Source organism: Panthera leo, chromosome A1 (genome assembly GCF_018350215.1).
Source record: "Panthera leo isolate Ple1 chromosome A1, P.leo_Ple1_pat1.1, whole genome shotgun sequence".
Classification (NCBI taxonomy): Eukaryota; Metazoa; Chordata; class Mammalia; order Carnivora; family Felidae; genus Panthera; species Panthera leo.
Genome location: NC_056679.1, coordinates 127,080,481 through 127,094,799, shown reverse-complemented (window position 1 = coordinate 127,094,799; position 14,319 = coordinate 127,080,481). Strand labels below are relative to the sequence as shown.

The 14,319-nt window shown below is 38.1% G+C and overlaps 1 protein-coding gene across 6 annotated transcripts in view; it reads left to right on the top strand.

The window, feature by feature from the left end:
* The window catches only part of PDE4D (phosphodiesterase 4D), a 1,410,663-nt gene that overhangs the window by 1,220,788 nt on the left and 175,556 nt on the right, over positions 1-14,319 (top strand). For all 6 annotated transcript variants that reach the window (XM_042939546.1, XM_042939553.1, XM_042939579.1 and 3 more), the window contains 2 exons: positions 2,128-2,201; positions 6,864-6,913. In XM_042939546.1, the coding sequence (XP_042795480.1) occupies positions 2,128-2,201; positions 6,864-6,913 (124 nt within the window). The remainder of the gene's footprint in view (positions 1-2,127; positions 2,202-6,863; positions 6,914-14,319) is intronic.

Here is a 14,319-nt window from a genome sequence, read left to right as displayed (position 1 = left end):
AACTAACAATAATTTTGGTTTTTGTCTTTATTAATGAGGGAGATATAGTTTACATTCTACCGTTTGTTCTGTTTAAACTCTGTCCTGTGTGAAGATAGATTATGCAAAAACTACATGAAATTTAAATTAATATCTGAAACAAAATTATCTGATTTAATAACCTTTACTATAGCAGAGTCAAAAATTGTTTCACAGAAAAACAATTATAGTCTATCTTTCATGAACTAATGTTTTCTTTCAAATGAGCGTAGAACTTGAATTAGCTGCAGCACTATTTCTGTTTACCCAGGTGTCAAATGCAGTGAACTCACTATAATTTATTAGATAAAGTTCTCAGAATTCTGAGGTTAAAATTCTGTCTAGAAAAAAGGAGTATTTAGGGAGTGCAATAACCTCATTTAAAATATTTTATTAGTATATTTGATATTCAATCCTTAAAGCCTAAATTAGGCCTGTATGATTTAATGACACTGGATCATTTATCAGATTTATTTCTATTTCTGCATCATTCAAGACTTCATGCCTAATGAAAGACAGCATGCTCTGATGTCAGCACTTGGTTATTTGAATACTCCGTCATAGGCAGCGTGACCTTTCAGTGCTGTGAGTTGTTTACATGTGATAATGAGCCAGGTTTTTCCAGTGACTGAGTTAATCATGGTTGGCACCTCAGGAAGCACCGTTAACCCCTTCAGGGGATAATGCTGTAGGTCACTGTCCTGGGGTGTAAACAGCACCCCAGTGACCAACAAGAATCAATGCCCGTTTCAGAAATGTCTGAGACATTTTTGTCTTAGAAAAACATTTAGACTGGCTTTAGTCTAAGTCAGAGCTGGATGAAAACATTTTGGAAGTAGTTCTGGAACAGTGGGAACAACTACAGATTTGTGTTCCCCACCCCCCTTTGTTACCAATGATAGGCACTAAGTAAACTCCCCATGCACATGCCAGATCATTAAACAAATGGAATGTTGCCATCATGGGCTAATATTCTTTGAGTGCTTTCTGTTTGCTGGGCACTGTCCTTGGCACCTAACCTGTCATTTCATATCATCTTCACAACAGTCCTCAAAGACAGCTATCACTATCCTGGGTTACAGAAAAGGAAACTGAGGTAGACAGAGATTATGTAACTTGTCTAAATTCACTGAATACGTAACGGAGCCAGGCAGTCTGGGTCTTTACGTAGTACCTAACAGGACAATTGAAATCTATGTTTTAGCTAAACTCAACATTCTGGTTGTCACCCACATTACTTATAATCTCACCTTGAGGCTCTACCTTGAGGGAAACTCACCCATTCTAGTGCAAAGGGAGGCAGGTAAAGCTCTTGCAAATGTTCTCTCCTAGCCTCACTTCCAGTTCTTTCGCCACCTTCTAGTTACACTAGATTAGAAAAAGAAGGACCTTCAGAGATAGATGGAATATGCTGGTCCCGCCTTGTGTATATGGGTGTGTTGTGTCTATGTATTCATTTCTTCAACAAAATTCTTTAGTACTTTCTATAGGCCCAGTTTTGAGCACATAGGGTGGTCTCATTTTATGTGAAAATGCATCCTTAAGAATCTTAAAATTGATGATTCAGATAACCTTAACAAAGAAAAGAATTTTTCTTTGCTAGGTAGCCATGTGGCAAAAGTGAAAAAAAAATTTAAATTCACCTAGATTTCTGACTTTGAAAGTCTGACATTCTTAGTGAATATTTAAAGAGAATTTGGGAACATATATTTAAAATTTTACCCCTAAAGTGAGAGTTTCTTATTATTTTGTATTATACTATTTTGAATTTGCATAATTCGTAACAATACTGTATGTATATTGCCTAAGATATTGGTTTGGTGGCTGAGGAATCCAGGAATACTGTGTCAGCTTCTGCTACGTCACCATATTCATTGACAATGAGAAGAAATACCTGGGAAATCTTTGAAGTCTGACCACTCCAGATTTCAAATAGGTACATGTAAACTTCACTAAGGGCTAAAAGATTCTTTAGTGGTATGTGAAACTAAGTTGCAAGCAGTATCAGGTTTTCACTTAACAAACTACTTTTTACATCACCAAACCATTTTAAATTGCGTTAAAGATGGCTCTGTTCCAAGGAGCTTAAAGAGTCCCTTTTTGTTGTAGGTCTTGGCCAGCCTGCGAACTGTACGAAACAACTTTGCTGCATTAACTAATTTGCAAGATCGAGCACCTAGCAAGTAAGTTATCCTTTCCCCACCCTGTCATGCTAAACTTTTAGACGGTGTTTTCTGAGTCTGGTTGAACTCAAGGCAATGTATTTGATTTCTCTCAGTCGTTGCCATGTTGTCTAACCATTTACGCTAAAGCCTAAGATGTCCTGTCAATTTTCTATAATACTTGCAGTGATGGTTCTAATATCAGAAATGAAGCCGTATGAGAAATAAATATGGTGCCTGCGTCTGTCAGAAATCACCTGGCATAATCAGTCCTTTGCCCAGTTATTCACACTCAGGGTAACTCTATCGTTTTGGCTTTACTTCATAAATTAACCGTGGACATATAATCTCATCAAGCCTTAAAGTCAATCCAAAGTCATCCTCTTAATTCTAAGACACCAGTTTAACTTGGAGAAGCATTGTATCATATCAAAGATCTTTGATTCTCCTGCTGTTACTGAATCTCAGATAAGGAGCCTCATGGAGCAATTAATAAAATTGTGATTTTTTTTTTTTTTTTGTGATAACAGAGGAAGCATTTGAAAGACAGAAAGCTGAGATGGGAAATAATTATAATTTGAATCATCTAATAAAGGTGAAAAATCTAAAAAGAGAAAATAATTTTTCACGATTAAGTGGAAAACTAATTACTCAAATGCTCCTTATTTTGGCATTCTATCATTAATAATAAACAACAAGTCATTAAAATGTAAACTCCAGAGGCTCTGGGTGGCTCAGTCAGTTAAACATCCTACTTCAGCTCAGGTTACGATCTCAAGGTTCACTAGTTTGAGCTCCACATCGGGCTCTGTGCTGACACCTCAGAGCCTGGAGCCTGCTTCAGATTCTGTGTCTCCCTCTCTCTCTGCCCCTCCCCTGCTAGTGCTCTCTGTCTCTCTCTCTCTAAAATAAACAAACATTAAAAAATTAATAATAAAATAAAATATCAAGTCCAAATAATTTACCAGAAGAAAAAAAATTTCTTTAAATAAATATTAAGATAACAGTGGATAGAAATTTATTTAAAATTATAACTTATCTAAGTCTATAAAAGTATATGGAAAATCTGAATAATAATTTTAATTGTTTTAAATGTTTTTTTAAAATTTTTTTTTTTTTTTTAATTTTTAAGAAGAGAGAGAGACAGAGTGCAAGCAGGGGAGGGGCAGAGAGAGAGAGACAGAGACACAGAATCCAAGGCAGGCTCCAGACTCTAAACTATCAGCACAGAGCCTGATGCAGGACTCAAACTTGTGAACTCTGAGACCATGACCTGAGCCAGAGTCAGACGCTTAACTGACTGAGCCACCCTGACGCCCCAAAAGATGTGAATAATTTAAAATAATAATCCCATAATAATGTAACTGACACATTCACATTTTCCATGTGAATTTAAAAAAGCTCTGGCCACTATGTATGCATTTTCTATGATAACAAAGGTTTTTTAAAAACCAATATAAATGCTACAACGCAAGTAATTATTCGAATGGAACCCAGAAGCTTCAGTCAATTGTCCTGTTTTCCAGGTAATGATTTCGCAGTCATGTCTCCTCAGTCTGAACATTTCTCACCTTCTTCTCCACCCCCACCTCATCCGTTGGGCTAATTGCAATTCATTCTTTAGGTCACAGCTTAAATATAATTTACTTGGGGTCATCGTCCCTGGCTAACACCCAACATAACACACGTACACACAGGTCCCAGACTTGATGGTACGTCCTTCCATGTCTGTGTAACTGCATACTACACCTAACTCCTATGTTAGCACATATCCCTCTGTGCTCCAGGTACCTATTTACTTGTCTGAGCACCCCTGAAGAATGTCAGCCTGCAGCCATTGGGGGGTGTATGTGGTTGACGTGTGTTCCTGGTGCCTCACACAAGAGCCAGCACAGAGCAGTCACTCTGCATGTGCTTGTTGGCTAGAAGAGCAAAGTGATACTGTAGCATGTGAAATCTGAGGGTTTACTTGCAGTATTTGTTTACCATTACCAAACGTGTCTTCTGTGCTCCATGGCCATATAATATCCCAGTGATCTCAACAGCCCCGTGGGTATTTTGGCATTTGGTAACTCATAGGTAATGTCACCTCCTCTTTGGAAAGTCTCAGCTTCACAGGAGGCATGAAATTACGGGTGTCACTCCCAAACATTTTAGTCCCAAATATTAAGGCATGTCTTTGAATAGGCAAACTACAAACTTTATAATGCCTTTTATGCTTCCTTCAGACATGGTCACTTGGGTACCAACATCTAAACCTGTGTCAGGCAAACAGTTTACCAGACAGGTGTGAAGGCAGCAGACTGGCTTTCTGTCTCTAAAGAGATGACCTAAGACCCATCCCTTGAAAGATAAAGTTTTCAACTGATTTGCAAGGATGAAACAGATTAAAGTAGAAAAGAGCAACTAGAGGAGGATAGAAGCTCATAGTTTATGCCTAAACCTGACCTATTGTATGTCCAGTAACATCTAACCAAACAATATTAGCTGGTAGTCTCTAAGTAAAGGCCTTTGTAGTCTCTCTTTTGGCTAAGGCAGATTTGTACCTCCTTTACTGATTCAAATTGAATCAACCTCTTCATGTATCAGAATAGCAGAAATTAGTCTACACAGCTAAGCTCTGCTGCAGATAGCGATAGTGAAATGGTATAACTCTGGCTTGTCACATGATGACCATGAGGGAATCAGAATTTTCCCTGCTGGACACTTACAATGCCACTAAAACATTTCCAAGCTTACCCTTGGATTTCATGGAAGGCATGTGAGGCCTTGCACAATCCGCCCTTTTTGTTTGCTACAGGAAAGAAGTCCATGAGGAATGCATGTGAAGCCTGGCCCCTGTGGGTACTCAAATGTGGATTGCTGATTTTACTAGTCTATCACTGGTTTCTATCATGTTGCTCTTTCTTGCCCCTGAGATTTTTAATTCCACAGTGAGTTCTGACCCATTCTTCATTAAATGATTTACCACTGTAACCATGGATCAAGTGATTAATATCGTCTGCTTGTCATTATTTGTTGAAATATCAATTTCCCAAGTCCCCAAATTGTAGGATTGTTATTAAGAGAAGATAATAAATAAAAAGGCAATAATTTGGTTTTCTAAAACTGTAGATGAGCTTAGGACTATTCATTTGATACCTTTTTTCAGATAAAACTCTTTCTAGATTTTCACAGAGCAAGGACTAAAAAAGGAGTAATTAAGATATAAATTATTTGAATAATATACTCTTAGCAAGAAGATCAGCTCTATTTCAGAGTAACAATTTAAAGCATCACCCTTTCTGTTTTATGAAACATTAATCAAGTTTTACATTTCTCATTTCATTTACTAATAAAAACCAGAATAACTTGGCAGTTGATTGTGGTGCATTTCCAGCCAAACACAAAACTTCAATCCTAAAGTGACATCAATAAACTTAAAAGCAGTAAGTCAGAGCCAGACACTGCCTGGAACCAAGGCAGTGAGAATTTAGAAAGCACTAGATTGCATCTCCCAATTAAGAGATGTGTCATCTCAGGAAAGCAGATTTGAACACAGCTCTGCAAGAGTCTGTCATTTGCACAGACGCATGGCTGTTCGTCCTCTTTCCACAAAAGCATCTTAAAAATAAGGCAGTATGGCAGAGCGCTGGCTCTAGAATCCCACTGCGTTAGTTGAAAACTCAGGTCTCTTATTCTGAACAAGTGACTCGACTTCCCAAAGCTTTGTTTTCCTCTTTTGTAAAACGAAAACAATGAGATAACCTGCTTTATGGTTTCTTTTGAGGATCAAAGTAGATTATTCGTCAAAAGTGCTCATTTAGCACAGTGTCTGACACACAGTAAGTGTTTTGTAAGTGTTAGTTAAGTGTTAAAGATCACTATGCAATATTTTAAAAGCTTCCAATTGTAAGTAAGTTATAGTCCATAAGTGATATTCTTTTCAACATAATTTATTAAGCACTGATTGAATAGTGGATACGTTGTGGCTGGACTCTGTAGAGATACATGTTAGTTTTAGAGCAGGGTTTTTCAGTTCAAGGGGAATATAATCACCTTGTGAAACTTTGCAAGCATCTGAAAAATCAGAGAATACAAGATAGAACCTATTTAAGTACCTTTGGTTTATAGTGTTTCTGCAGTCTCTATAGCATCTATTTGGACAAAGCATTGATATACCTCTCTGATAAATGTATCAGAGATGTTTCTCAATATAAGGAAAGGAAAAGGAAAGTGTTTAAATAGCTTCTCTAATTGTAACACAGTCTCCAAGGAGTCATTCACTTCTGAGAATCTATGCCAAAAACAAAAGTTTCTCATCACTGTATTAGGGAAACCACTTGTTGCTTGACTGTTCTTCAAATTCACAAAGTTTGTGTTTGCTCTGTAAGCCCTGGTTTAATTGAATGCAGTCAATTAATAAGAACTTCCTCCTCTATCATGTTCCTGTGACATTTACTTCAGCCTTATTTTCCCCAAAGTCTATCACTGTGAGATTTAACTCTTTGCTTTTTTTTGACATGTGTGATATTAACTATAGACTAGGAACTTAACTGGCTAGTCTGAGAGAAATCTTCATTTGCATGTCCTGCCTTAAAAATAATCCTTTGAATTAAAATAGCATATTGGAGATGACTCCGAGAGTCCTGAGATTAACATGCACCACATATTTACTGCTTTGTACTTTTCTCTCTTTGTCAGAAGATCACCCATGTGCAACCAACCATCCATCAACAAAGCCACCATAACAGGTAAGAAAGATCTAGAAGCTTACTCTTCTTCTGTCTAGAAAAAAAAAAAATCATATCTTCCAAGGTTCAGCATAACACTTAACACCAATTTTATATTGCAATTCTATAATTTTAAAGAAATTGTTCCCTTTTTATCTCTATTATCATTTCTATCCTTGAGTCCACAAGTTCTCCATTTAAGCTATTATTTGGGAAATCTTTACTGATGTGCCGTCTTTAAAGACCATTTAAATCTGTGCTGATACATTGCTCTCGGCATTTGTATTATGAGAGATAGTGTTACCTTCCAAATGTTGACCATATCGTTTCCAGGCTTATGCCATCAGCATGACGTTATTGTGTGGTAGTTTGTTTTAATGAAAGGGAAAGCATAAATAAAAGGTACCTTACTGGTTAATTGATATCCCAGTTGTGTGCAGGAAGGAACACCATTCCAGTAGTCCTGATTTTGGCTCAAAGTGAGAATAAATTTACTTTGGGAGGGGAGAGAAGTAATTATATAACACAGGAAAGTTCAATGAGATCAAAAGAACAGATGTTTGGGGAAAAGAAGGGAAAAGAAGGATGAGGGACATAAAGGGCAAAAAAAAAAAAAAAAATCATCCCAATTCCTATTAATCTATTTTAGACATGGGGCTTGACCTCAACTGAACCAAAAACAGAACAAATGATCTCATTTTGCTGAACCTGAAACCAAATTGAACTCATTTAATCATTTCTTGAAACCCCAATTGATTCATTAAAATAATTGCCTGGAAAAGAAAACCTATGTTTTCTAAAATTATTACCAGAAGAAAATTAACATATTCTCCAAACTAGACCATTACTTCATTTGATTCAAGTGCCTTCCTTGGACTCCAACTCAGAATATTTTGAGAGCTCCTTATTAAGCTATTAGTGAGTACACTTTGCTTGAAAGTTAACTTCCCCATTCAGGTCAGCACTTTTAATCTGGTCTCCTTTGCGGTCACATCAGAGTTGATTCTGGAACAGTTGGTAATGTTCTTTTTGGAATGTCTTTTGAATGGGATTTGCATTTCAACGAATATTAAATGTTTGGTTCTTTTTCCTATGTTTATCTTTCAAGATCTTGTTGGTGATGATTTTCAAGTGTCATTTCATAGTGTAAGCCTTGTCCATCACATTTCTTCCTGTCGTTGTTCAAGATATAGACTGAAATTCCTGTATATTAAAATAAGTTCTTTGATTAACAACTTTTTTTTTCCCAGAAAGCTGAGTTCAATGTCAATGGGTCTCAACTGAGATAGGGGTGTAGAACTGGATGGCCCTGTCTCTGTACACTTGCCTATTACGTTGAGGGACAAGCAGGCCAACCTTTGTGAGCCTGCAGCTGGGGCTTCTAGTGAGAGAGGCCACATGGAAGCTCATCCCCAGCCCTGCTTCAGGCTCTAGATCTGACCCCTATGCAGAGGGGTCACCTCCCCACCCCTACTATTTTTGCCACAAGCAGGACTCTGACATTGTAGTTTGAACAGAACGCAGTGCTATTTTGGTTCCTGGATGCTTGTGTAGCTTGAGGTCACATATGAGCCAGCCTCACAGGAGCATCCTCTCCAGAGAGCAGCTGCAGGTATCGGTGGAGATTGTTGTGTCCATCAGGAGGTGGTGGGTGGTCAGTGGTCCAGGCAGCTGTCCAACCACCCTGGCAGATGCCGGGAAGTGATTAAAGGAGGAGTAATTGCACTCAAAGGGCACAGACTTTTCTTAAACACATGTGAGAGACCCTATAGAAGCCCCCACAAATGTTCACATAGTGTTGAGGCCCAGGAGTTATACCAGAGGGAACTTTGAGCCATTGAAATCTGAGAATTAAGGTTAATATGGCCTCATTTGTACCCACAAGCTCCTGACCTGAGGCCTAGGGACAGTGGGGCTACAGAAATATCTTATCTAGGAAGGGAAACTAATTAACTGTCCTTAACTGCTTAGTGCAGCCGTGTTCATCACAGAGCACAATGGGAAATTAACTAGAGAATGGCAGTCTTTTTTCCTTGTCCCAGCCTAGCCAACCAAGGTGGAAAAGTGGAATGGAGGCTGTGGGAATGAGGGCAATGGCAGGAAAAGATTTCTGTCTCTGAGCCCATTCTGAAAAAGTAGGCTCTTAAAAACATAAACTTGGATAGAAGTAAGAGTTGAGGTACACAGAAAAGTGCATCTCCTTCCTCAGCCGCTGACTGTTCAGGACCTATACATCCAGGTTCACGCCTCCTATTGTTAGAACCCAGCTATTCCTGTGTCATGGTCCTGGGAATGGCAGAAAAGAGTGTTAAAAAGGGTCAGTGGGGCACCCTTTAAGATGAACTTGACCTTCTTAGATATTTTGGTTAGGATCTGGAGGAACAGTGCACCATATGGCAGAGTCCAGGAGTGGTCCAAAAGGCTGCTGTGGTGCACAGCTCCAGGGGCCCCTGGAGGGCAACCACTTAGAACATCACGGGTGGGCGCCCCTGGAATTGTGTAGAATGGGTGTTCTACCTGTCTAGAATTCAAATCATGCTCTACCATGATAGCTGTGTGGCCCTGGGCAGGCCACATACCCCTCTCTGCCTTGGTTTCCCCACCTATAAATTGGTTATCATATTTCATACAGTTATTGCTAAGTAAGGGGCGTTCACATATGGATGCTCTCAGCATCCTGCTTCACAGAGTAGGCATGCAAGACATTTTCTCTTTTGCTTTGCACTTTTTTTATTCTCTGTAGGTAGAACAAGGGATGATGGAATGAGTAGGGCAGAGAGTTGAAAGGAGGAAAAAATGAGAGAAAGAGGCTTGTAGGGTCATAAGAGAGAAAATATGGAACCCCTCAAAATGGTCAAAACGGACACACTTCCTTGGTGCCTGTCAAAAGTGGGTCTTCCTATTGCTCCCAGTGCTGTGTCCCTACTTTTCCTCACTGCCACACACATTGGTGGCCCTGTGATGTGGGCAATAAAGTATGGCTCAGAATCATTTTCAAAATCTAAAATAATGATCTCTCTACAACTTTTCCGTAAATCAACCATTTGATTTCTTTAAAAGAACAGTTAAGAACTTTGTCTACATGCATCACACTGTTTTCTAAAGCTTTCTCCCACAGAACTTACAATACCCTTTTCTCCTTTGAGATTATTCCATTTGACATGTGTTTTAAAGCCAGGGAAGTTTGACTTTATATCATTAGGGTTAAAGCATGTAAATCACTTGGCAGTTTCTATTTCCATAGCTAATGTTCATTTCCAAATGTACATTTATAAACGAGTCTCATTACTAAAGAGCTATTTTGTTCTTTAGTGTGATATAACAAACACATGGCATGTGGGGTTTGGAGCTGGAGTACAAACCCTGGGTCTCTCATTTGCTTTATTCCCTCATTTGAAGAATGTAGATATGAGTAGCTAACTCTCAGTGCTTTCACAGAAATTTGGGGAGATAATTTAGACAAAGACCAGAAGTCAGCAGGTTATGAGTAACTCCCCAAGTGTTTCTTCCTATAATCCTAATCCATGTCTGGCATCTATTGTTGTTGTTGTTCTTAAAGCTAATTTGAAAGCTTGTAAGGTAGAGGAGGAAGACACTCATGATGTGTCAGCTTTTCTGGAACATTTCATCAATGATTGTTTTTAAACAGTAATCACAGGACATTTTAGGAATCCTTGTATTACTTAGAGCAAGGCTCACCTACTTAGGTCCTTAAGGGGCAATGAATAATAGAACTAGAGTATGTTGAAACATGAGGGGGCAGCAAAGCGTCAGAGATGGCCAAGCCATCGCTGTATTGTGCTGTTCTGTATGGGTTTTGGAGTTTAGCTATGCCTCTTTAGACACAATTAGTCCTTTCAAGCATTTCGTTTTCAAATGATGTTAACTCAGGAAAAGCTACCTCATACAATCTTGTCATGTCTTCCCAGTATCACTTTTCACTAAGTTTCTAATTGCCACATTTTCAATCCCTTTAATCATTTTCAAATTAAGAATTTTCATGCAAGAATGCAACTCAGAGGAAATTTAAACTTCTCTATTGTAAAGTTGAGAAAACTGAGGCCTAGTGAGAGTAAATGGTACTTAGACATGGATCCAGGAATATATATCTCTGAGTCCAGGGGCCTTCTTACACCCCTGTAAAACCATTCATCATATTAGGGTAGCTTTCAGACCAACTTTAGAAGTGTATGCGTTGAGAAAGTATAAGAAGTATTAAAGGGTATTAATTTATGAGCAATAGATACAGAACTGTATTTCTTGTACATAAACTTGAAAATTAGAAAAAAAAGTCATGTCCTATCTCCTCCCTGGATAGGTCTTTATATTTAGAGCTGTTTCGATTATATTCACTGAATATAACCTCTAGGCTCTCAGATAAATCGAACTTGGAGGTTGAAGGCAAATGTCTTTTGGCTCAAGATTTTAAAAAATACAAGTTTTTCTCTATAAGTGATAAAGTGAATATAATTGCTTACACTTTACCTATAGAGGGAGTCATGTGATACAGTGACTAGCATAAAACAAAATTGATTTTAGTCCACAAAAAAATTGGTATAAGTCTCCACTCCACATATTTTACCCTGAATATTCACAACCCCTTAAAAACCAAGTGTTTTATAAATAGAATTTAGTTAGTTCGGTAAGTAGAAGATATAAAAAGTAAATTATCCAAATAGTACTAATTAGTTGAAACCCAATGAGAAGAAACTTAACCTTGCATGTTTATTGTTCTTCTAAAGCTCAAAGTCATTCCTAAAATCCAACGAGGGGACAAAAAGAATACCAAAGGTATTTAACTGGAACAATTATTGTGTTATTATCTGGACTAATCATTTAACATTTTGAGCTTATTAAAGAAAAGACACCAAGAAAGTATTTTATGGTGACAATAGTGATGCTAGGTACTTAACTAAGTCATTATAAGTCTGTGTGTATGTGTGTGTGTGTGTGTGTGTGTGTGTGTGTGAGAGAGAGAGAGAGAGAGAGAATAACAAATAGTCTATATAACATAAAAAGAAATATGTGCAATAATAACTGAAAACAAGATCTGCATAAAGAAGACAAATGGGTCTAGGTGAGAGAGGTCAAAGAGACATTGGACGGAAATGCACGTTAAGGTGGTGTGCGTGCAGGAGGAGACCAGTCCATTGCACACAAGTCCACTCTACTAGTAGCAGGCACCACTTCACCATGTACTTCCCCTATTTTCCCTTTTCCTTTAATAAGGGCACATTATAGCAAGACTCTGATAATTGCAGAAAATGGAAGCTCAGTTAGCTTTGTTAAGAATGTGATTGAAAAATGCTGAAGACATGTGGTTTAATAACTTGAAGGAAACATGGATAAAGATTGTGTATGGGACTGTTTGTACATTGGCTTTAAAAAAAAATGTTTATTTTTGAGAGTGAGCGAGTGAGGGAGGGGCAGAGAGAGAGGGAGACAGAGAATCCCAAACAGGCTCTGCACTGTCAGTGCATAGCCTGATGTGGGGCTCAAACTCACCAACTGTGAGATCGTGACTAGAGCCAAAATCAAGAGTCAGACGCCTAACTGACTGAGCCACCCAGGTTCCCCTGTACATTGACTTTTTTGCAAGTTTTTTTCTTATTTTACTTTGACACTTAACACATCTACTGACTATCGAGTGTTTTAAAGTTTTTAAGCCAAAAGAGGTTACTTTTATAAAAATTCCTTCATGAAAAAGACCTCTCCAGAAAAAGCATTGAATTGAAAGATTTCCTTAAATACTTGAAGTATGACTATATGATTATTAAACTTATAATCTTTTAGAGGTATAAAAGTCTGTTTCTTTTTTATAAGCTAACCTGTTTTGCCTTTCTATACTTCCATTTAAATATGTATTTATAAATACATATGTGTGTGTGTGGAGATAGAGAGAGAGGGGAAGCAGGTCTAACACAATGACTTTTCAACCAGGAAGTGATTGAAATAATACTTGACATTATAAACAGTGAAAAAAACAAATGTGTAATCATGGGGAAAATAATTAATTGAATATCTATTGCCTGAATATCTGCTCTGGGTATTTTGTTACAACATTAATTGACATAATTAAATGAAACTGCATGTTATTTAGTCAGCCAGTATGAGTCGAACCATATAGATTGAAAACCTAGCTTTCCTTTTATTAGCTTTTTAACTGTGATCAATTTACATAAATTCTCTAAGCTTTCATTTTCTCATCAGTAAATTCTAAGTCAGTGATTGGTAGCAAGAATGTATTCAACAAGTGGTAGGTAGTGTAAGTGCTAGAATTTTATTATGATTATGATTATTATCCATTTGGTGAACAAATATTTTCTGTGTACCTTCTATATGGCCTGCAATAGGGTAGGTTTTAGAGGTGAAGGTATGAGTAAAATGTGACTATTGGCATCAAGGAATTCACAATCGAGGGGAGAAGGAATCATGAATGATTATGTACAAGCCAAGTGGCCATAATTGAAGCAACTTCAAATACAGGTACTATCTATGGAAAGTTCTTTGCTGAGCTTTGAAGAATGTAGAGTTTTGCGTATAGTCAAGGGACGATCACCTGACCCCATGGGGCCAGCAAGAGTGCGGTGTGGAAGCATGGGGTGCCTGTCAGATCAGCAGACTAGGGACAGTAAAAGACAAAGAGAGTTGAAAGTGTGCGGAGCAACAAAACAGGAGCAGTGAAGAGTATTGGAAGCCAGTGTTGATCATGGTGGACTTTGTTTTATGGGCAAGGGAAGATGATCAATCATTTTTTTAAGTGTACTTATTTTGAGAGAGAGAGAGAGAGAGAGCGAGCATGAGTGGGGGGGGGGGTCAGAGAGAGAGAGAGAGAGAGAGAGAGAGAGAGAGAATCCCAAGCAGGCTCTGCACTGTTAATGCAGACACTGAGGTGGGGCTCAATCCCAGGAACCATGAGATCATGACCTCAGCTGAAATCAAGCATCAGACGCTTAACTGACTGAGCCACCCAGGTGCCCCAAGTCATCAGTCGTTTCTATGCAGAGGAGCAAGTATATAATTTAGAAAGACAATATTGGAAGCAGGATAGAAAACATACCAAAAAGAAGAGACCGGAGGCAGCCCCATCCTCATTAGCAGGCTGTTATCTGTCAAGTACACACTAAGGATAACGCAACTCTGAACTCGGGTGGTGGTATCTCCAGTGAAGATGAGGGGATAGACTGACAACTGTTTTCAGAGACAGAGTTGAGAATACTTGGCAGTTGATTACCTTGAAGAGTGATGAGAAAAGACGTGAAAACAGAAGTCATATGGTGTTCATCACAGCACATGTATATAAGCATAAAAGATGGAAAACAACCCAATAATAATAAATACTGTAGGAATTCTATTTTGTTATAAAAATCTATAATAAAAAGGTTTTTACATGAATTATGGCAAAATTTTAATCATGTAAAAATGCT